At 46.6% G+C, this 23,114-nt stretch overlaps 1 protein-coding gene across 9 annotated transcripts in view; it reads left to right on the forward strand.

Annotated features, from left to right (window-relative positions):
* Nucleotides 1-4,860: 4,860 nt before the first annotated feature.
* Nucleotides 4,861-23,114, forward strand: part of HSPA12B (heat shock protein family A (Hsp70) member 12B) — a 36,902-nt gene continuing 18,648 nt past the window's right edge. The window contains exons 1-5 of one of the 9 annotated variants that reach the window (XM_087874435.1): nucleotides 4,928-5,031; nucleotides 14,587-14,648; nucleotides 15,051-15,212; nucleotides 20,218-20,318; nucleotides 20,513-20,637. In XM_087874435.1, coding sequence (XP_087730561.1) covers nucleotides 20,630-20,637 — 8 coding nt within the window. In that variant the 5' untranslated portion in view covers nucleotides 4,928-5,031; nucleotides 14,587-14,648; nucleotides 15,051-15,212; nucleotides 20,218-20,318; nucleotides 20,513-20,629. Of the gene's footprint in view, nucleotides 5,032-5,366; nucleotides 5,553-6,282; nucleotides 6,429-7,703; nucleotides 7,829-14,586; nucleotides 14,697-15,050; nucleotides 15,213-20,217; nucleotides 20,319-20,512; nucleotides 20,638-23,114 lie in introns of those variants that run through there. The other 8 variants (XM_087874436.1, XM_087874432.1, XM_087874433.1 and 5 more) reach the window with 8 other exon arrangements.

Here is a 23,114-nt window from a genome sequence, read left to right on the forward strand (position 1 = left end):
TTCCTTCCTTCCTTCCTTCCTTCCTTCCTTCCCTCTCTTCTCCCTCCCTCCATTTCTTGTTTCTCTCCCTCCTTTCTTCTTCTCCTTTTCTTGCTCCTTTCTTCCTCCCTCCCTCCCTCCCTCATTCTCCCTTCCTTCCTTCCTCTTTGATTCCTCCCTCCCTCCACTCCTTCCCTCCCTCCCTCCCTCCATCCATCCTCCCTCTCCTTTTCTTTTTCCTCCCTCCCTCCTCCCTTCCCTCCTCCTTTTCTTGTTCCTCCCTCCCTCCTTTTCCTTCCTTCCTTCCTTCCTCCCTCCCTCCTCCCTCCCTCCTTTTCTTGCTTCTTCTTTCCTTCCTCCCTCCCGCTTTCAAGTGCCAGTGTGGTGTGGAAGAAAAGGGGGCCTGTGCTCAGGAAGGAACCCCCTGCACTTTCCCCAACTCCCAAGGTCTCTTCGCCTCCCCCAAATTCCGTGGGCTGGATCAGACTGGATCCACTCGCGGCCTCGCCAAGTCCTGGGGCCGACGGTGGGTCCGCAGAGAGGAAGAGGAATCTCTGCTTGGCCAGATGCTCCAGTCAACCTTTGGGGGAAGAAGGCGGAATGGTTTCCATGTGCAAATGCTTCCGCCTTCCAGCATCCAAAATCCCGGGGCGACACGGCATGTGAGAAGGGCTGCAGAAGCCGATGGAGTTGGGGCTGGAATGGCAAAACTGACTGTTTTGATTAAAGCAAAGAACACAAGTCCTTTTGTTTCCACATGGAGACAAAGCTTCTGAACTTCGTGCTCAAAGTGGAAAAGAATGAAATTTTGATTTGGGGTTTTACTGATTAGACTGATAGCTTGTTCATATTATTATGAAAAAACAAAAAGTTGTGATTTGATGTTAATGCCTTATTTTACTGCAACAGAGAGAATTGGAAGTCACTTCTTCCCTCACTTCTCTTCCCCCTCTTCCTCCTCACCATTTTCCTATTTACCTTCCTATTTTCTATTCTATTCTATTCTATTCTATTCTATTCTATTCTATTCTATTCTATTCTATTCTATTCTATTCTATTCTATTCTTCTATTCCATTCCATTCCATTCCATATTTTCTCTTCTCTTCTCTTCTCTTCTCTTCTCTTCTCTTCTCTTCTCTTCTCTTCTCTTCTCTATTAATTCTATTCTATTCTATTCGATTCCATTCCATTCCATATTTTCTCTTCTCTTCTCTTCTCTTCTCTTCTCTTCTCTTCTCTTCTCTTCTCTTCTCTTCTCTTCTCCTCTTCTCTTCTCTTCTCTTCTCTTCTCTATTAATTCTATTCTATTCTATTCCATTCCATTCCATTCCATATTTTCTATTCTATTCTATTCTATTCTATTCTATTCTATTCTATTCTATTCTATTCTATTCTATTCTATTCTATTCTATTCTATTCTATTCTATTCTATTCTATTCTTATTACCCAATAAAAATGTTAAACACACTGAGAATGCCTGTTGCCAATTTCTCTTGTTTGCACAGTTCCTTTGGGGAGGTATCTGGGTGGCCACTGTCAGGATCTGACTCATTCTGGAAAAAATTATATATTTTTAGGGGATACGAATGAACAGATAGCAAAGAATGAACTCCCCAAATAGAGAGAGGAAGGATAGGTAGAGTCGGAATAACAAAAACAGAATTTGGAGGGACCTTGGAGGTCTTCTAGTCCAACCCCGTGCCCAAGCAGGAGACCCTCTCAGACAAGTGGCTGTCCAGTCTCTTCTTAAGCACCTCCAGTGATGGAGCATCCACGACTTCTGGTGGCAAACTGTTCCACTGTCTATGGAGATGCTCCGTCATCCAGGTCAGGAATGTGAGGACGATTAACAGCTTTCCAACGGTGTTTTTTTTTTCAAGAGGCCACTGGACTTTCTGGTTTTTCGTTGAAGACGTTTCGCTTCTCCTCCAAGAAGCTTCTCCAGCTCTGACCGGATGGTGGGAAAGGGAAGGAGCTGAAGAAGCTTTTTGGAGGAGAAGCGAAACGTCTTCAAAGAAAAACCAAGAAAGTCCAGTGGCCTCTTGAAAAAAAAAAACACCGTTGGGAAGCTGTTAACCATCCTCACATTCAGGAAATTTCTGAGCCTTCATTCTAGGTTGCTTCTAGAACCAAGAACCAAGAGTGAAAAGCCCCCCCCTCCCCATCAGGGCCGGGCCAAGCGGGTGGGGGCATTTGTGAGCCAGAGGAAGTCTGGGAGGGCCGAAGGGGACCACACCTCTCACCCAGCGGCGACATTAACAATGCCCGGGTCCACTTCAAGTTATTTATTCTAGCTCTGCTAAAAACATCCAGGCTATTGTGAGGCAGGAAGCCAGACGTCCCTTCCCGAGCAGGGCGGATCCAGCCTGGACTTTCACAAAATGAGTCCTGGGGCAGAAGCCAAAATCAATGCAACCCTGGGCTGACCGAGGGCCGTAGAGCGAGGGGAGGGGGGAGATGGAGACCATGCCCAGGGCGATGGGAATGGGACAACTCTCCGCAGTCAACTCACCACGGGACGATGTAACCATTCTATTTCATTATTTAAAATAAAATTTAAAAAATATTTTAATTTTTGCCATTGACATGTGATGCTGTTCCTGGAGTGGTCCGGTGGCCTAGCGGCAGAGCTCTCGCCTCACAATCAGGAGGCTGTGAGTTCGATCCTAGGTAGAGGCAGGTATTTTTCACTCTCTGGGCACACTGAGAATATATCTGCTGAACAAAACTCCGCATTGGCGACAGGAAGGGCATCCGGTCATTAAAACCCTCTGCGAGCTCCATTCAGTTGCCCAGGCTCCACCATGCTTATGGGGTCGTTAAATTTTATTTTATTTCCAATTTATATACCGCCCTTCTCCCTGAGGACTCAGGGCGGTGTACAGCCGGAATTAAGAACATGAAATACAAATATTAAAAAACAATTAAAATATATATAAAATGAAGATGAAGACAACATCTTATCTTCCTTTTGCATTCTTTCTTTCATGATTCTATTCCATCCTTTCTTTGATATTAGTGTAACTCTTGTCCTGTGGCACATTGGCCGTGGCGAGTTGCCATAGACCCCAGGGCGCTGGCCTTTGGCGCTGGCCGGACGGTGGTGCGAGCAGGAAGGTCAGCTCTCAGGATAGTTCTGGAAGGCCCAGAAGGGTGGGATATCCCACAAGTAGGGGTGAAATTGTCTGTCCTGATGGCTATGGAGGTTCTCCATCTTCCAGGTTACGGCTGTCCCAAAGGTTCTTTTTCCAAAAGGCAACTGGACTTGGGGTTTTTTTTCCTCTTGAAAACATTTCGCTTCTCATCCCAGAAGCTTCTTCAGTTCTTCTTCAGAAGTCAACTTCTTCAGAACGAAGAACAGTTGCAGGATTTAGATTTGGCCAGTTGAGAGAAAAGAAGAATTCGGGATGACATGATAGCAGTCTTCACTGGAGGTTTTTTTTTTTTTTTTTTTTTTTAAATTTGATTTATATGCCGCCCTTCTCCGGAGACTCAGGGCGGCTTACAGTGCGTTAAGCAACAGCCTTCATCCTTTTGTATATTTATACAAAGTCAGCTTATTGCCCCCACAAACTGGGTCCTCAATTGACCCACCTTAGAAAGGATGGAAGGCTGAGTCAACCTTGAGCCTTGGAGAGATTCGAACCAGCAGTAAATTGCAGGCAGCTGTGTTAATAACAGGGTGCGTAGACCACTGTACTATCAAGGCTCTTTTAAAAAGAGACTGGACAACATTTGTCTGGGATAGTATAGGGTCTCCTGCTTGAGCAGGGGGTTGGACTAGAAGACCTCCAAGGTCCCTTCCAACTCTGTGATTCTTCTGTATTCAGTGTATTATTCTGTACGTTCAGAAGACAAGACTGGGAGTGACATGGGAGCAGGCTTCCAGTATCTCAGGGGCTGCCATAAAGAAGAGGGAGTCAAGCCGGGGTTGAAATGCTCCCGGTTCGGACCGGATCGCCCGATCCGGTAGCGATGGAGGCGGGTGGTTCGGAGAACCGGTAGCAAAAATCCCTGCCCTCCACCCCATTGCCCAGCTGAGCCACACAATCATCAGAGGCTTTTTTTTTTTTTAAAGCATTTTTTCTACAACCTCTTTGGCGGAAAAAATGCTTTTAAACGTAAAAAAAAAAACCTCTGATGATCGCGCGGCTCAGCTGGGGTCGTCAGAGGCTTTTAAAGCATTTTTTAACAACCTCTTCAGCCGAAGAGGTTGTAGAAAAAATGGTTTTAAAAGTTTAAAAAAAAAAAAGTTGGCCACGCCCACTCACTCATATTACCCCACCACCACCACTAAGCCACGCCCACAGAACCGGTAGTAACAAATTTTACCTTTCACACTGAGTCAAGCTATTCTTCAAAGCCCCTGAAGGCAGGATAAGAAGCAACGGATGGAAACTAATCAAGGAGAGAAGCAGCCTAGAACTAAGGAAAAATTTCCTGACAGTGAGAAACAATTAACCAGTGGAACAGCTTGCCACCAGAAGTTGTGGGTGCTCCCTCACTGGAGGCTTTTAGGAAGAAACTGGACAGCTGCTTGTCTGGAATGGTACAGGCCAGGTCTCCTGCTTGAGCAGGGGGTTGGACTAGAGGACCTCCAAGGTCCCTTCCCGTGCTATTCTGATTGCTTTAGCACAGCCTCCCCAGGCCTCCCCCACGTTGCCATCTGCATCCTGAACATTCCTGCAAAGGAATCTGGAGTGGGGGTGTTGGAGGACCTCCCTGCATTCGGAGGATGGAGGGGGGGAGGATGGAGGGGGGGAGGGGAGGGGGGCATCCTTGCGAGTTTCTTCTGGCCCGTCCAGGCGAGTTTCGGTTAGAGCCCCCCCACCCCCCAGGAGGAGTGGATGGCAGGACAGCCCTCCTCCCCCTTTGCACATCTGCAGCTGGGACTTGAAAGGCAGCCAAGAGTTGGGCTGGGCTGGGATAAAGGGTGGGAGGAGAGACAAGCTGGAGGAAGAGCCGAGAGAGAAAGGAGGGGTGGGGGGAAACTGGAGGTTGAGTAGCTACGGAGTAGAAGAGACTCCACCGAGGGTCCCTCCGTGGACAAGGTAAGAGGGTGTGAGGAGGGGGCTTCTGCTGCCAGGGGTCTGCTCTCTTGCCCCAACTGGCCTCTTCTGGTTTGGACTTGTGGAGAACTTTCTTGACCAGGAAGGGGCCAAGAATCTGGTCTTCTGGAGGTCCCCCAGTGTCCGTTTGCCCGATAAAGGAGGAAGACAGGAAGGAATGGGAGGGGGCTTGAGAAGGTGGTATGGCTAGGCTGGCCCTTCTCCTCTTTTGTCTTTCTGCACCCAGGGTGGTCGGCGGGTTGTTGGCCTCCGGAGAGGAGGTCCTCCTCTTGGAAATGAGAGAGCTTGGTGGATGCTCTCTCGCTGGAGATCCCTGGAGCGCTTGGACACTTGACCGCTTTCATCTTGGGGGGAAGGGGGCTACCTTGTGAGGAGGTCATAAAAAGGATCCGTAAATACGTCCAGGATAGTCCCCAGACTCAGTCAGGGGGAGAGAAGGCAACAGGAACACAACCTCTGGAGAAGTTCAGGTGGACTTCCAAAGCAGATGTGGATCATTCCAGGTATCAGGGATTTTCCCAGGCATGGAGAAAGTGGGAGATGGTTTCTGGGCTGTTCAGCATTTAGCAGGGACTTGGCCCCAATTCAGTGCTTCCTGCCCCACCTGGGCTGCCCTCCAACTTCTGCAATTCCACAACCAGCTCTGGAAAGGAAAGGAGCCCCAATAATGGAAATGGGGGTGGAATCGCAGGTTTGCAAAGAGACGGTTGGACTCTTTTGGACCCTTTTGGGGAAGGGTCCCCCACTTTGGGCCTCCGAGTTCCTGACTGCTGTAATCTCTGTCCTGGAGGAAACATCTCCAGCTGAATTCCTGCCAGCCTCCAGCTGTTTCAAAGGCAGGAATGCTACGGAAACCCGTAGTAAGTCCGGTTCTTTGGTGAGAGCTCTACCAGTTGGGAAGCAGACTGGGAGGACTTGGCCTCTGCCATCCTCACTGGGGAAAGACGGGGGTCAGGGGCTTCTTGGCCGTGAGGGACCTCAGTCTCCGTTCCAGGAGGAACTCAAGGGAGATCCAGAAAGAAAGTTAAAAATCGGCTTTATTAAACCACATTGAGTTAGCCTGCGAAAAAGTTGGCATGAGAGACACCGCTGGACATGACGCCCCTTTGCCAGCTTGGGGTCCTCAAAACGTGAATCCTGGGGGCTTTTTTCCTCCCCTTCGTTTGTTTTTGGGTGGTTACTTTGGGGGAGGGCAGGGGGGGCTTCTGCCATTTCAGTGCATTCTCCATTTAGCAGGGAAGCAGTTAGATCCCAATGCATGAAACCCTGCAGATGCCGCCTGGGCCCGATTTGTAAGGCATATCGAGTGTCACGGATGCCATCGGCTGCCCTGCGTGTTGACAAAGAGTAAGAGCAACAAGCCCTGGGCTACTCTGATGGTAAGGGGAGCTGCGAGGGCCAAGGAATAGCCACCCTTTCTTTCTTTCTTTCTTTCTTTCTTTCTTTCTTTCTTTCTTTCTTTCTTTCTTTCTTTCTTTCTTTCTTCTTTCTTCTTTCCTTTTTCTTTCTCTCTCTTCCCCCTCTCTCTTTCTTTCCTTCCTTCCTTCCCTCTCTCTCACACACTCTTTCTTTCTCTCTCTTTCTTCTTTCTTTTTTCTTTCTCTCTCTCCTCCTCACTCTCTTTCCATCCTTCCTTCCTTTCTCTCCTTCCTTCCTTCCTTCCTTCCTCTCTCTCCTTCCTCTTTCTTTTCTTTCTTCCTTCCCTCTCTCTCTTTCTTCTTTCCTTTTTCTTTCTCTCTCTTCCCCCTCTCTTTCTTTCCTTCCTTCCCTCTCTCACACACACTCTTTCTTTCTTTCTCTCTCTCTTTCTTCTTTCTTTTTTCTTTCTCCTCTTCACTCTCTCTCTCTCTCTCTTTCCATCCATCCTTCCTTCCTTCCCTCTTTCTCCCTTTCCTTCCTTCCTTCCTTCCTTCCTTCCTTCCTTCCTTCCTTCCTTCCTTCCTTCCTTCCTTCTCTCTCTCTCTATCATATTTCTGTCTGTCTGTCTGTCTGTCTGTCTGTCTGTCTGTCTGTATCTATCTATCTATCTATCTATCTATCTATCTATCTATCTATCTATCTATCTATCTATCATCTATCATTATCATTTCTCCTATCATCTCTCTCATCTATTTGATAGTAGATGAGCCCTGGTGACGCAGTGTTTAGAATGCAGCATTGCAGGCAAAACTCTGCCCATTGCCAGCCGTTCGATCCTGACCGGCTCAAAGTGGACTCAGCCTCCCGTCCTTCCGAGGTCGGTCAAATGAGGACCTGGATTGTTGGGAGCAAGAGGCCGACTCCGTAAAACTCCTTAGAGAGGGCTTGGCAGCACTCTGAAGTGGTAGATAAGTCCGAGGGCTATTGGGCAGGGCTTCGCTTGTTTTGCTCGTCAAAGAAATTGACACAGCAACGGAGCTGCCTGCTCCTTGTTGCCAAACCTTATTGGCTGCCCAGCCACAGTTTCCCAGAGCAGTTGCAAGATGCGTGGGAAAAAGACAAAAAAAAAAAGAAACAAGCTTTTCTGGAGGTGGAAAATTTGCTACAGAAAGAAATGATCCCAAAGGGAGAGTCCTCCAATTCAGGAGCGTGGGGTCCTCTCCTGGGTGAGGGGTGAGGAAGAGGAGGATGGATGCACCAGGGGGTTTAAACTCCTCTAACTTTCCTTCTTCCGCAGCAGCTCTTTGATCGGACAGGCCGAAAACACAAAAGGGGCTTGGCTATTTGTGCCCCTTGACATCACCAAGTGTCGAATGCTTTGGTCAGCAGACGTGTGGGAGAAGCAGCTGTAAAGCCAGAGGTGGGAGGAAGAAAACTGGGAAGAGAAGGACATTGGGGCAGGCTCCATCTCCCTCCCTTTATTGCAGTGTTTCTCAACCTTGGAAGCTTGAAGATGGGTGGACTTCAACTCCCAGAAACCCCCAGCCAGCAGCGCTGGCTGGGGGATTCTGGGAGTTAAAGTCCACCCATCTTCAAGCTTTCAAGGTTGAGAAACACTGCTTTATTGTAAGCTGAAAACTGCAAGGCCAATGTGTGTGTTTGTGTGTGTGTGTGTGTTTGTGTGTGTGTGTGTGTGTGTGTGTGTGTGTGTGTGTATGTGAAGTTATGACCTTGTCTTACGGCCTCCACTGAGCCCCAAATTTCTGCCCCTAAGTGAGACCGTCGTGAAGTGAGTTTGTGATCCGCATGACGACCTTCCTTGCCCAAGTTGTTAAGTGGATCCCTGCGGTCATTAAATTAGTCACACTTGTTGTTGAGTGAGTCTGGTTTCCCCGTTGACTTTGCTCGCCCACCCAAGGTCGCAAAAGGGGATCACGGGTGATCCCCGGGGGGACGACAGCCGTCGTAAATATGACTCAGCGGCCGATTGTCCCAATTTCGATCGCACGATTATGGGGCTGGCGTGACGGTCGGAAGTGTGAAAAACGGTTATTGTCGTCGCTTTTTCAGTGCGGCTGTAACTTTGGAGGGTCACTCAATGAACTGTCCCACCTGTAAATTGGCAAATTAGTGCACACTGGATTTGCAATCCCTTGTGTGGTCCTCTGAAGTGTGCAAATGAGGCGATTGGGGTCAATTTGCACGTAGATAATTGGTGTGTAATTTGCACGTAGGTAAGACAAGACCCGCTGGGGAGGATGAGTAATTTAGAAAAATCCAATTAACTGATTTAAGGAGGAATCGAGGGAGGAGGACCACGAAGGCGGCAATAAAAGAGACGCAGAGCTTGGGAGAAACGCAAGACTTCCAACACTCCATTTAATGACCGTTGTAAGTTGGAACGGCACTGAAAAAGGGGACGTATGACTGCTCTTCACACTTTTTTTTTTTAAATTTGATTTATATGCCGCCCTTCTCCGGAGACTCAGGGCGGCTTACAATGCGTTAAGCAATAGCCTTCATCCTTTTGTATATTTTATACAAAGTCATCTTATTGCCCCCACAAACTGGGTCCTCAATTTACCTACCTTAGAAAGGATGGAAGGCTGAGTCAACCTTGAGCCTTGGAGAGATTCGAACTTGCAGTAATTGCAGGCAGCAGATGTAAGTGGATGTTAATTAGTCTGCTGAGCCACCAGAGCTCTTTTTCTTATGACTGTTACAGCATCCCCAGGGTCACCTGATTGAAATCCAGATGTTTGGCAAGTGGCTCATATTTATGACGGTCACTGTGTCCCTGGGTCATGCTTTTGTGACTTTCGGACAAGCAAAGTCAACGGAGAAGGCAGATTCACTTAAAAACTCTGCTCCTTGCATTCCCCCCCCCACCCTCATCCAGTCAGAGTCGAAGAAGCTTCTTGGATGAGAAGCGAAAGGTCTTCAAAGAAAAAAGCCAGAAAATCCAGTTGCCTCTTGAAAAAGCACCTTTGGGACAACCAGGACCTGGAGGGCAGAGAATCTGCCATGGACATAAACCGTGCTCTTTAAATAACGGGCAGTGATTCACTTGGCAAGGTCGTAAAATGGGGCAAAACTCACTTAACAACCGTCTCACTTAGCAACCAGTTGTGGTCATAGGTCAAGGATTATTTACCTGTAATAATTCTGGATCATCATTCTCTAAATCAGGGTTTTTCAAAGTCACCTCTGGGCCCTGGGAGATGGGATTGCACAATAGATAATTTCAGTCCCAGAGTTTTTGCCAGATGATAAGAGATTAGAACAGTGTTTCTCAACCTTGGAAGCTTGAAGATGGGTGGACTTCAACTCCCAGAATCCCCCAGCCAGCAACGCTGGCTGGGGGATTCTGGGAGTTGAAGTCCACCCATCTTCAAGCTTCCAAGGTTGAGAAACACTGGATTAGAAGATATTGTATATATTTTTTTAAAGCAAAGGCTTCCCAACCTGAAGATGTTTGCTTCGGAGTCGGTTTGGTTGACTTAACTAGATGGACATTGACTAGATGCTATTGTAGAGGTACAGAAGCACGATCACGTGAAGGGTTAGTACCACTTTAGAATGCCCTGGTAAGGCCACACTTGGAATATTGTACACAGTTTCGGTCAGCACAATATAAAAAAAGATGTTAGGACTCTAGATAGAGTGCAGAGAAGAGCAACAAAGATGATTATGGCACTGGTGGCTAAAACATATGAAGAATGGCTGCAGGAACAGGGTGTGTCTAGTTTGATGAAAAGGAGGACTAGGGGAGACATGACAGCGGTAGGTAGGTAGGTAGGTAGATAGAGTAGAGTAGAGTAGAGTAGAGTAGAATAGAATAGAATAGAATAGAATAGAATAGAAAATATGGAATGGAATGGAATGGAATGGAATGGAATGGAATGGAATAGAAAATATGGAAGAATGGAATGGAATGGAATAGAAAATATGGAAGAATGGAATGGAATAGAATAGAATAGAAAAATGGAATAGAATAGAATAGAATAGAATAGAATAGAATAGAATAGAATAGAAAAATGGAATAGAATAGAATAGAATAGAAAAATGGAATAGAATAGAATAGAATAGAATAGAATAGAATAGAATAGAATAGAATAGAATAACAAGAGGGGGTCAAATTATTTTCCAAACATCTGAAGGCAGGAGAAGAAGCAACGGATGGAAACTAATCCAGGAGAGAAGCAACCTGGAATTAAGGAGGAATTTCCTGACAGTGAGAACAATTAACCAGTGGAACTGCTTGCCACCAGAAGTTGTGGGTGCTCCATCACTGAAGGTTTTTAAGAAGAGATTGGGTAGAATAACCCAATTGAGAAGGGACCTTGGAGGTCTTCTAGTCCAACCTCCTACTCAAGCAGGAATCTCCATCCCATTCTGGATAAATGCTGGACCAATTTCTTCTTAATCTCTTCCAGTCTCTTCTCAGTCATTTGTCCCGAATGGTCAAAATTCTCTTGCTCGAGAAGAAGCGGGTTGGTCTAGAAAACCTCCCAGATCCCTTCCCACACTGTTATTCTGCCCTGTCCTTCTTTCATCAGTTCCTGCCATTTTGGCTGTCCTGGTGTTAGCTCTCATTTCCCGCCCGGCCCTTCCTGCCTCTTTATTCAGAGGGTGGCTTAATTATGGAAACTGTGCGCCGGAAAAATCTGGATTTCATAGAGGGTTTTTCCTCTCTGGGTTTCCCGAGGTAGGAGCCGCCTGACTTCAAAGAAGGTGTGACTTGGTTTCCCCAGCTGTGCAATGGAACAGCTGCTCCTTGGCACATTCATCGCAATAGTTGAGCTTCTGTGAAGTTTTAGGCAGCTTCTCGGGGTCCCTGATGAAAGCTGCTCTTAATTAATGAGTATTATGCTTTTTTTTTTCTTTTGCCCAATCCTGGGAAAATGAGAAAGATCAGTGGATTATAAGGACAGGAGCTTGCTTTGGTTTCTCCTGCACTAAGAATAGAATAGAATAGAAAAATGAGAATGGAATGGAATGGAATAGAATAGAATAGAATAGAAAAATGGAATGGAATAGAATAGAATAGAATAGAATAGAATAGAATAGAATAGAATAGAATAGAATAGAATAGAATAGAATAGAATAGAAAAATGGAATGGAATAGAATAGAATAGAATAGAAAATATGGAATGGAATGGAATGGAATGGAATAGAATAGAATAGAATAGAATAGAATAGAATAATAGAATAGAATAGAATAGAATAGAATAGAATAGAATAGAAAATATGGAATGGAATGGAGTAGAGTAGAGTAGAGTAGAGTAGAGTAGAGTAGAGTAGAGTAGAGTAGAGTAGAATAGAAAAATGGAATAGAATAGAATAGAAAAATGGAATAGAATAGAATAGAAAATATGGAATGGAATGGAATAGAATAGAATAGAATAGAATAGAATAGAATAGAATAGAATAGAATAGAATAGAATAGGACAGAGTTGGAAGGGACTTCGGAGGCCTTCTAGTCCAACCCCCTGCTTAGGCAGGAAACCCTCTACCATATCAGACAAATTGTTGTCCAATCCCTTCTTAAAAACCTCCAGTGTTGATGCATTCACAATTTCTGGAGACAAGAAGTTCCACTGTTTAATTGTTCTCACTGTCAGGAAATCCCTCCTGAGTTCCAGGTTGCTTCTCTCCTTGATGAGTTTCCATCCATTGCTTCTTGTCCTGCCTTCAGGGGCTTTGGAGAATAGCTTGACCCCCTCCTCTTTGGGGCAGCCCCTCAAATATTGGAAGACTGCTATCATGTCTCCCCTGGTCCTTCTTTTCGTCAGACTAGACATACTCAGTGCCTGCAACTGTTCTTTATATCTTTTAGCCTCCAGTCCCCATTATTATTATTATTATTATTATTATTATTATTATTATTATTATTATTATTATTATTATTATTATTATTATTATTATTATTTATTATTATTATTATTATTATTATTAGCAAAGGGTGTGCTTTGATTTTAAAAATCAAACCAGTTCTGGACAAGGGCTCATTCCTGAATCCCAAATTAAATCGGACTCGATTTTTAAAATTTATCATTTTAAAATTTATAAAATTTCTGTGCCGTCCATCTCACTGACACAGAAACCCTGGGAGGCTTATAATACAGTGGTTTTTGACTTACATTAACTCTTCATTTAAGGACCGTTCAAAGTTACAATGGCAGTTATGGCCGCTTTTCACACTTACGACCGTTGCAGCATCCCCCCGATCATGTGATCAAAATTCGGACGCTTGGCAACCGACTCGTAGTTATGACGGTCGCCAGATTCACTTTATGACCATGTTACAACTGCAGTGATTCACTTAACGACGGTGGCAAGAAAGGTCATCAAACTCACTTAACAAATGTCTCACTTAACAGCAGAAATATTGGGCTCCATTGTGGTCAGTAATCGAAGTCTTCCTGTAGAATAAAAAGTAAACAAAAAAAGTGCTAAGGGAACAATTACAGTTTTAAAAACAGAAGAGAAAAGCTGAAAACCAAGATAATTGTGTCCTTGACCTATGACCACAATGGAGCCCAAAATTTCTCTTGCTAAATGAAGCATTTGTGAAATGCATTTGCTCCATTTTATGATCTTTCTTGCCACCGTCGTTAAGCGAATCCCTGCAGCTGTTAAGTTAGGAACACAGGTGTTAAGTGAATCTGGCTTCCCTCTTGGCTTGGCTTGTCGGAAGGTCGCAAAAAGGGGATCACGTGACCCCAGGACACTGCGACAGTCATAAATACGAGTCAGTTGCCAAACATCCGAATTTTGATCACGCGAGCCTAGGGATGCTGCGATGGTCGTTAAATGTGAAAATTGGTCAGGTCACTTTTTTCAATGCCGGTGTCCCTTTAAAAGGTCACTAAATGAAGTGTTGGAAATCAGGGACTACCTGTAATTTGGAGCCATTATGAAATGGAAATACTATAAAGCAGAGGTCTTCAAACTTGGCAGCTTTAAGACTTGTGGACTTCAACTCCCAGAATTCTCCAGCCAGCATAGCTGGCTGGAGAATTCTGGGAGTTGAAGTCCACAAGTCTTAAAGCTGCCAAGTTTGAAGACCTCTAAAGCAACTTTTATCCAAATGCCATTTAGAATCCCTGCCTGCCAAAAATACAAATAGCCAACAAATATTCTATTTCCACCCCCCCATCCCCTTGTTCCATGCACGGAAAATGATAGATGAGGGAGGTAACCCATAGATACCATCAAAATATTTGCGCAATTATTATCTCCAGAATTGTGTTTGTGGTCGAAAATAGCTGTTCTGGAGCCTCCCCTAGGAGAAGCAGCTAAAAACAGATATCAAAGCAGAGGGGGGCAAAAAAATGACACCTGCAGAGATTAAAATAGCAGGGAAGCAGCTGATCGAAGAGATCAGGTTGCAGCAGAAATATAGAAAGTTGCGTTTAAATATCTGGCTTCGTTTCACACGTGCAGTCACGTCTTCGGTGTCAATCCATTTTTAGGATATTTTTCTTGGTTATTCTATAAGGAACCAAAGCAGCAAACCTTTCGTTTCCCTTTAAAAGCAAAAATCCCCCTCTCTGTTGAAGATCAAGGTACAATATAGACGAAATAAAGAAAGTTGGAAAATAATGGTTGAATAAGACAAAGTTAAATTATGTGTAAATAGATGTAAATAGCAAGAAAGGATCACTTTGAAATAGCTGTAGGAAAAAGTGATACGTATATAAATGTGTGTTTGTGTCTTGTCTTAATGTATTCAAAATAAAAAACTTTTTTAAAAAAATAATAAAAGCAAAAATCCCCAGGGATTTAAATCAGTGTTTTTCCTCAAAAGATTCCTGGACTTCAACTCCCAGAATTCCCCAGCCATATTGGGGGTCATGTGATTCCCCTTTTTGTCTCCTGACAAGCAAAGTCAAGGAGGGAATCCAGACTCACTTAACAACCATGTAACTTAGCAACTGCGGTGACTCACTTAACAACTGTGGCAAAAAAGGTCGTAAAACCGGGCAAAACTTACTTAACAAACTTCCTGACAGTGGGGACAATTAACCAGTGGAACAACCTGCCACCAGAAGTTGTGGGTGCTTCATCACTGAAGGATTTTAAGAAGAGACTGGGCAAGAGGGGGTTGGACTAGAAGACCTCCAAGGTCCCTTCCAGCTCTATCCCGATTGAGATGTTCTCTCTGTTTTTTAGGCACGAGAGTGATGTGAAGATGTCAACCCTTGCGGTTCCCACCATCCACACGCTGAAAATCGGTAAGGAAACACGCAATGCCCCAGCTTTGATCCTGGAGGGGGCACATGGTGAGGGTCTCTCAGAGAATACTGGACTCAGGGTTGGGGGCTTCCTGGGAAGGGAGTTGGGATGCTGCTCTGGCCACCAAGATTGTCGCAGGAAAGTGCAGAAGAGGCCAAATTCTGCAACAATGGCATCATCTTCCAGATGATGGCCAACACCCTACAAAGAGTGAAGGTCTCCTAGAAGATCAGAGGGATCCATCCATCCATATCTATCTATCTATCTATCTATCTATCTATCTATCTATCTATCTATCTATCTATCTATCTATCTATCATCTCCTCATTCATCCACATCTCTGTCTCTCTCTCTCTCTCTCTCCATCCATCCATGATCCCTCCATCCATCCCTCCATCTAGCCACCATCTGTCATCTCTCTCTCCTTCCCTCCTTCCCTTCCTCCACCATCCATCCTTCCAGGCAGCCAGCCAGCCAGCCAGCAACCCTCCATCATCCACTGCTAGCTGCAGTTCGGCAGTTCAAATCTCACCGGCTCAAGGTTGACTCAGCCTTCTTCTGAGGTGGGTAAAATGAGGACCCAGATTGTTGGGGGCAAGAGGCTGACTCTGTAAACTGCTTAGAGAGGGCTGTAAAAGCACTGTGAAGAAGTATAAAGAAGTATTTCTGTAAAGAAATATAAGTCTATTGCTATTGCTATCCTGTTGTGGCCCGCCAGCGGCCAGCAGACCTGGCAGCAGATTCGGACAGAGAGGAGGTTGGGGAGGAACGTGGGCCAGTCCTGGAGTCTGGGGAAGGCTCGGACGATGGCTCTGAGTCGGAGGCAGAGAGGGGGCCAAGGCCATCTGGTAGTTCTTTGTTGCCTCTGGAGTCTCCGGAGTCTGACATCAGTGAGGAAGAAGAACAGCTGAAGCCTGTTCCGTCTGTTCCTCTGCATGCACAGAGCTGCCAGACGACAAGAACAATTAAGGAAACAGGGTCGACTTGGGAGTAAGGCTTGGAGGTGATTGGCCCCTCCCATAAGACATAAAAGAGAAGCGAATGGGACGTGAGCTTTTGCAGGAAGCTCACATTTCATTTGGCCGATTCAAGATTTGAAACTTCTGTTTGTGACTCTGTGCCAAGTTTGGCCTTGCCCTGCGTCTGGAAATTAGCTCTTTGGCAGCGTTCCACGTGAGATAGGTGGGTGTGATAACCTTCCTCTGAAGGTTATCACACCCTTTTTATCAAGCCTTGTGGACTGTAAATGAAAGTAATTTACAGTTGTATAAATAAATGAGGTTTGCCGGGACTAAGTTTGTGCTGTTTAATTTGTAAGGAAGCCTAGGTCAGGACAGTTCCATCCATCCATCCCTCCATCCCTCCATCCATCATGCATCCCTCCATCCAATATCCATATCTCCATCCATCCATCCATCCATCCATCCATCCATCCATCCATCCATCCACCACCCCTTCATCCTTCCCTCCATCCTTCCCGTCTCATAGACAGGGAGAAAGCTACCGACTCTTCCCAAGGCTGAATGCTCAGGTGGCCCCTGCCAGACAATTGCTCCAACCCAGCCTGGAGTTTGCTTCCCTCCTCTTGTTCTTCCGCCTCGTCTGGCTGGCCTTGCAGCCAACTCCTCCAGAACTCCTGCAGGGCTCGTTGAGCTTTTCCAGCTTCTTCGGGACAGGAAGGGCTGAAGCCATCACCCAGACATGACTGACCTTGCCTGGAGTGCTATTGTCTACTCACAGCTTGGGTGTGGTTGTCTTCCTTGTTGGCTGAGGCTCAACCCAACCAAGCCCTCACTGCTGCTGATACAGATACAGAATAACAGAGTTGGAAGGGACCTTGGAGGTCATCTAGTCCAACCTCCCCCCACACGCCCAAGCAGGAGACACTACACCATTTCTGACAGATGGCAGCCCAGTTTCTTCTTGGAAGCCTCCAGGGATGAAGCTCCCACAACTTCCGAAGGCAACTTCTGTTCCACTGGTTGATTGTTCTCATTGTCAGGAAATTTCTCCTTATTTCCAGGTTGGATCTCTCCTTGATCAGTTTCCATCCATTATTCCTTGTCGGGCCTTCAGGTGCCTTGGAAAATAGCTTGGCCCCCTTCCTCCTCTCTGGGGCAGCCCTTCAAGTATTAAGAGCCCTGGTGGTGCAGTGGTTAGAATCAGTGATGAAGTCCAAGTTTTTTCCCTACCGGTTCTGTGGGCGTGGCTTGATGGGCGTGGCAGGGGATGGATACTGCAAAATCTCCATTCCCACCCCACTCTGGGGCCAGCTGGAGGTGGTATTTGCTGGTTCTCCAAACTACTCCAAATTTCCACTACTGGTTCTCCAGACCCTGTCAGAACCTGCTGGATTTCACCCCCCGGTTAGAATGCAGCATTGCAGGCTAATTCTGCAGTCTGCCAGGAGTTCGATCCCGACCGGCTCAAGATTGACTCAGCATTCCGTCCTTCCAAGGTGGGTCAAATGAGGACCCAGATTGTTGGGGACAAGAGGCTGACTCTGTAAACCGCTTAGAGGGGGGCTGGAAAGTACTGTGATGTGGTATTTGTAAGTCTATTGCTATTGGAAGACTGCTATCATGTCTCCCCTGGTCCTTCTCTTCCCTAAATTGGCCAGGCCCAGTTCCTGCAACCGTTCATCGAATGTTTTAGCCTCCAGTCCCCTCATCCTCTTGGTTGCTCTTCTCTGCACTCTTTCTAGCGTCTCAACAACTGTTTTATAGTGTGGGGACCAAAACTGGATGAGGTATTCCAAGTATAGTCTTATCAAAGCCCAACTTGAGGTGGCCCTGAGGCCATCCTGCTCCACTCTGGAGCCTCCAGCCACCTTCTGGTTCACTGCTGGGCCTTCAGAACAAACACCCCATCCTCAACAGGCCATCCAACCTGACTGTTGGATTGGAGATGCACAGCCAAGAGCTGTGAGTATCTCTTCCCAGATGGTTCTTCTACAGGTCTTCCAGGCCAGCCTGTCTCTTCCCAGAAAGGGATCTTCTCCAAAAGCTGGCATTTCTCTGCCAGGTGCTAAACCAGGATCGGCAAACTGTTAGCCCTTCCCTCCCCTCCCCTCCCCTCCTCTGCCCACCCCACCCCATCACTTCACAGGGTTTCCTTCGCCAATCGTTGCCAGATGGGGACTACCGTTCCCAAAATTCCTAGGCCAGGGAAGAGCCCGTTTCCACTGGTTTGAGGTTTTACTCCTGATATTACTTTACTGGGGGAGGGGCACGTTTTTGGCCTTGCATGCCACAGTTCTGCAGAGCACACCCTTCGGGGCTGCCTCCCCCCAAAAAAGTTGGCAAGTAGAGATGATCTTGGTTTGTTTTAGTAAGGCTGGCCAAGATGGATGGCCCCACCTCTGATGCTTAGAGGGGATTCCTTGGGATAACTTGAGGATCAGGTCTCTCCAGATTTTGGATCTGCCTCAATCAATCAATCAATCAGAATAGAGCTGGAAGGGACCTTGGAGGTCTTCTAGTCCAACCCTCTGCTCAAACAGGAGACCCTAGACCAGTGTTTCTCAACCTTGGAAGCTTGAGACGGAATGGAACAAAAAGGACAGGACAGCTTTATTTGGCCAAGTGTGATTAGACATACAAGGAGTTTATCTCTGGTATAGAAGAGAGAGAGAGAGAGAGAGAGAGAGAGAGAGAGAGAGAGAGAGAGAGACCCTCCCCCCTCCTCAAAGCAACCGGTCGTAAACTGAGAACTCCCTGCAACCAATTTTATTTTTTACTTGGAATAAAATTGGCTGCTTCTGCATCTTTTGCCCCCGCAGCCTAACGCAGCTCCCCTCGGATCAGAGCAAATGCATCCATCCATTCCAACCCTTGAAAACTTGGGGGGACGTCCGGTGTGACTGACAACCCAAACAAGAGCGGGCAGGATTTATTGCCAGGGAGCATTAAATACAGGAAGGCTGATCTCGCCCACGCTGGGGGCGGGGGTAGGGGGGGGGAGATGGCTGACGGAGGCACCTCGGAGGCTCTGCTTCCCCCCACACATGGTTCCCATTAACCAGTCAAGCTAATTGCTTCCCTCCCCTCCGAAGGCTCCATCTCCACCCCGAGCAGCAGGGACGTTTCCTGGCTGAGAGACAAGATCCAGACGTAGTTCAGGAGCGGCGGTGAGGCCCGTTCTCAGGTTATCAGCCAACCGTCAAGGCCTGGGGACCCTGGGAGGAGACCCAGGATGGAGGTGGGGAGTCCCAGCGATGGTGACTTTGCTGGGCTCACCATACAAGCACATTGAGACATGTATCAATACATGATAGCACTAAACCACTTCTCTGAAATTGTCTAGAGTAGTGTTTCTCAGCCTTGGTAGCTTGAAGATGGGTGGACTTCAACTCCCAGAATCCCCCACCCATCTTCAAGCTTCCAAGGTTGAGAAACACTGGTCTAGGGTCCCCTGCTTGAGCAGGAGGTTGGACTAGAAGACCTCTGAGGTCCCTTCCAGCTCTATTCTGATTGATTGATTGATTGATTGATTGAGGCAGATCCAGAGGCTGACAGCAGAGAGGCTGAGGAACAGGAGGAGCCTGTTCCTCGTGCCCGCATACGTAGAGCTGCCAGAAGGCAAGAGCAGCTGAAGCAAAAAGGATGACTCGGGAGTAAGGCCAGGAGATGATTGGCCCCTCCCATAAGGCTTAAAAGAGCCTTTGTAGAAAAGCAATATTGATTCCAGTGCTTCTTGTCAGCGTCTCTTGAACTTTGTGGGGTTTTTGCCTTTGGCAGGTTGCCAAAGACATCAAAGGTTGGTGATAAGGCCGAAGAATTTGTTTTGGACTAAAGCTGAGGATGAATTAACTGCAGCCCGCTCAAGGCAGGATCTTTCCAAACTCCTTGCAGCCAAGTTTGACAGCTAACAAAGGCAGAGGGGTAGGATTAGAACAAGCAGCCCTTCACCCAAGATCCAACACAGGATGAAAGCCATTGGCCACATTAGGAATTGCCCGACACCCTTTTCACAACACAAGGCCCAAATATTGGAAAAATGAAGAAACACCACGAGACGAAAAGATAATTAGGAAGATACTGGATTGTGCAGAAATGGACAGACTCACATTGATTAAAGAGTAAGCAGAAAGAAGACACGGAATATTATCAAACATGGAACTTATTCTATCAGTGGTTGGAAAAAAGAGGTGGAGATTAAGAATGTAATCTGTATTGTTAAGCAAATTAAGTATCCAGACAACATGATGCTTATTAAGCACTATCAAATGTAAACAATAGAAAATTAATAAAATTAATTTTATTATATATATATAAGAACATAAGCCCCTTCATTGCATCACCCAGAACATGTCAAATTTGAAAGTCACCAAAATTTATAAAGATCCATCCATGCATTCAACCATTTTGTCAGCTGCCCCAGAACTACATGCTTTTGGTGGTTCTGTTCACCAATAAATGGACCTTCTTTCCAATCAGCCTCCAGCTTCCATGTTGTTTCCAGCGTCTTTTCTCCCAGCTTGGAACTGAACCAGATGGATTTTCCTTCCAACACTCCTACGGGAAGGGCTGTTTTTAAGCATCCATCTTTCCTTCTCTTCTTCTCCAGGGACAAATGGGGAGCGGTCCCGGACCCCGTCTCCACCGGGTTCTCCTGGGCTCCACAGCGACAGCTGCAGCATCGCGCCCCTCACCCCATCTCAGTCACCGGTAAGCAGAAGCTTCCCCCCCATCTGATCAACACCCCCACCCCAAATAGGTGATAGGTGGGCTTGCCGGACTGGTTCTGGCTGGGGAATTCTGGGAATTGAAGTCCACAAATCTTAAAGGGTTCAAGGTTAGTGTTCTGGAGCCCAGATTGGAGCATGTGGGACCTCCGGCATCCTGGCGTGTGTGTTTTGCAGAGGAATGACATCCGGAGGCGAGAGGCAGCTCCTTTTGGGGTGGTGGTGGCCATCGACTTCGGGACCACTTCCAGTGGCTACGCCTTCAGCTTTGTCAGCGACCCCGAGACCCTCCACATGATGAGGTACCCTCTGGGATTGAATGCTGGATCTAAATCTCTCTCTTTCGCTCTTTTCTCCTCTTTCTCTCTCTCTCTTTTCTCTGTTTCTCTTTTTTTTTCTCTCTTTTTCTCTGTCTCTTTTCTTTTCTCTGTCTCTTTCTTTCACTCTTTCGCTCTCTCTCTTCCCTTTTTCCCTCTTTCCTTCTTTCTCTTTTTCTCTTTCTTTCTTTCTCTGTTTCTCTTTCTTGCTTTCTCTCTCGCTCTCTGTCTCTTCTTTTCTCTCTCTTTTTTCTCTTTCTCTTTGCCTCTTTCTTTTTCTCTCTTTCTTTTTCTTTCTCTCTCTCTCTCTTTTTCCCCTCTTTCTGTCTCTCTCTCTTTCTCTCTCTTTCTTCTCATTTTTCTTTCTCTCTTTCTCTCTTTTCTCTTTCTTCTCTTTCTCTTTGCCTCTTTCATTCTGTATCTCTTTCTCACTCTTTCTCTCTCTCTGTCCCTCTTTCTCACTCTCTGTTTCTCTCTGTTTCTCTCTCTCTCTCTCTCTCTCCCCCTCTTTCCCTCCTCCCCCCCCCCGTCTCTCTCACACACAAAACACAGAGACACATTTATTCTTCAGATCTCCTCCCCAATCCTTGGCAAATGTCTCTGGATATTCCACGCATGAATGAACAGAGGATATTTGTTTTTCATGAGCCTCTCTTCAGGCGGAAGGACTGTGCCAAGGAAGGGAACTCACCTGCCCAGGTGTTTGCAAGAGGTTGCACCAGTATCACCATCTCCCTGCCTCCTTGGGATTTTGGAGTATGGGCTTTAGATTATTTCTGGAGGACAACACAATTTTGTCTAGAATCCTTATGTAGCTAAAAGGGAATTAAGTCCCTTGAATTCTGTGGACCTTTCTCTAATTCCGAGCAGCCTCGAGGAGATTCCTGTGCAGAGGCTTTTAGCAATGAATCGGCATAATTGGATCTTCATGGTCTGTAATGTCTGACAAAGCTTTTGTGAACATAAAAAGGCTAAGATGATCTTATGGGGGGGGGGGAAACAGCACCAGAGGGAAGGATAAGAAACATCAGAGGGAACTTGGTAGTACAGGGGTTTAAGGCACCCTGTTATTAAGCTGGTTATTAAGACCAGCTGCCTGCAATTACTGCAGGTTCGAATCTCACCAGGCTCAAGGTTGACTCAGCCTTCCATCCTTTCTAAGGTAGGTGAAATGAGGACCCAGTTTGTGGGGGCAATAAGCTGACTTTGTATAAAAATATACAAAAGAATGAAGGCTATTGCTTAGCACATTGTAAGCCGCCCTGAGTCTCCGGAGAAGGGCGGCATATAAATCAAAAACCAAACAAACAAACAAAAAAAAAACCTCTGACTTGGAAATAAGGAGAAATTTCTGGACAGAACTATTAACCGGTGGAACTACTTGCCTCCAGAAGTTGTGGGGGCTCCATCCCTGGAGGCTTTCAAGAAGAGACTGGGCAGCCAATTGTCTGGAATGGTAGAGGGTCTCCTGCCTGAGCAGGGGGTTGGACTAGAAGACCTCCAAGGCCCCTCCCATCCCTCTTGATCTCTGTTCTGTGTTCTAAACAAGGATGTGGGAGTTGGAGCGTTCTCTTCATTCTGGATTTCATGGGCTTCCATCCCCAAACGGTGAGGCCAAGGAAGAGCCTCTTCCTGCCCTGGTGGACCCCCGTGGCCCAAAGCCTGGTGGGAGATTGCAAGGAAGGAGAAGGCTGATCTCATGGAGGAGAAGATTTGGAGCTCAGGGTTGGAATGAGGGTCGTTGCGGCTCTCGGAGCTTGCAGGCCTTTCATTAGCCGTCAGTGCACTGATGAGATTACCTAGCTGGGTCGTGAAACGTCTCCAAGAAAACTACCAAGCTCAGGGAGCCCCAAGGACCCTCATTTCAACCCTGAGCTCCAAATCTTCTCCTCTATTAGATCAGCCTTTTCCTTCCGAGATTAGTCAGGGGAGACTCCTTGCAATCTTCCTCCAAGCTTTGGGATGGGCACAGCTTCTTCCCTCATAGTCCTCCTCTTCCTCCCTCCTCCCCCTCCTTCCCCTCCTCCCCCTCCAACTTCTAGCACTGATGATATTATCAAGGGTCATGAAACGTCTATTTATTGGTTCGATTTATACGCCGCCCTTCTCCGGAGACTCAGGGGGGCTTACAGGGGGGCTTACAGGGGGGCGTTAAGCAATAGCCTTCATACTTTTGTATATACCTGCTTAGTAGGGCTTTCGCCCCCCCCCCCAAGCGGTGTTCTTTTTTTATACAAAGTCAGCTTATTGCCCCCACAAACCGGGTCCTCATTTTACCTACCTCGGAAGGATGGAAGGCTGAGTCAACCTTGAGCCTGGGGAGATTTGAACTCGCACTAATTGCAGGCAGCTGGTGCTACTTAACAGCACTTTAGTCTGCTGCGCCACCAAGGTCTATGATCCTATGAGAAGTGGCTTGTCGAGTGCTGTATCCATGCCAGAGGAATTGCCAGAGAAGGAAT

The sequence above is a fragment of the Pantherophis guttatus genome, chromosome 8 (assembly GCF_059756535.1).
Source record: "Pantherophis guttatus breed Tessera chromosome 8, ASM5975653v1, whole genome shotgun sequence".
NCBI classification, from domain to species: Eukaryota; Metazoa; Chordata; class Lepidosauria; order Squamata; family Colubridae; genus Pantherophis; species Pantherophis guttatus.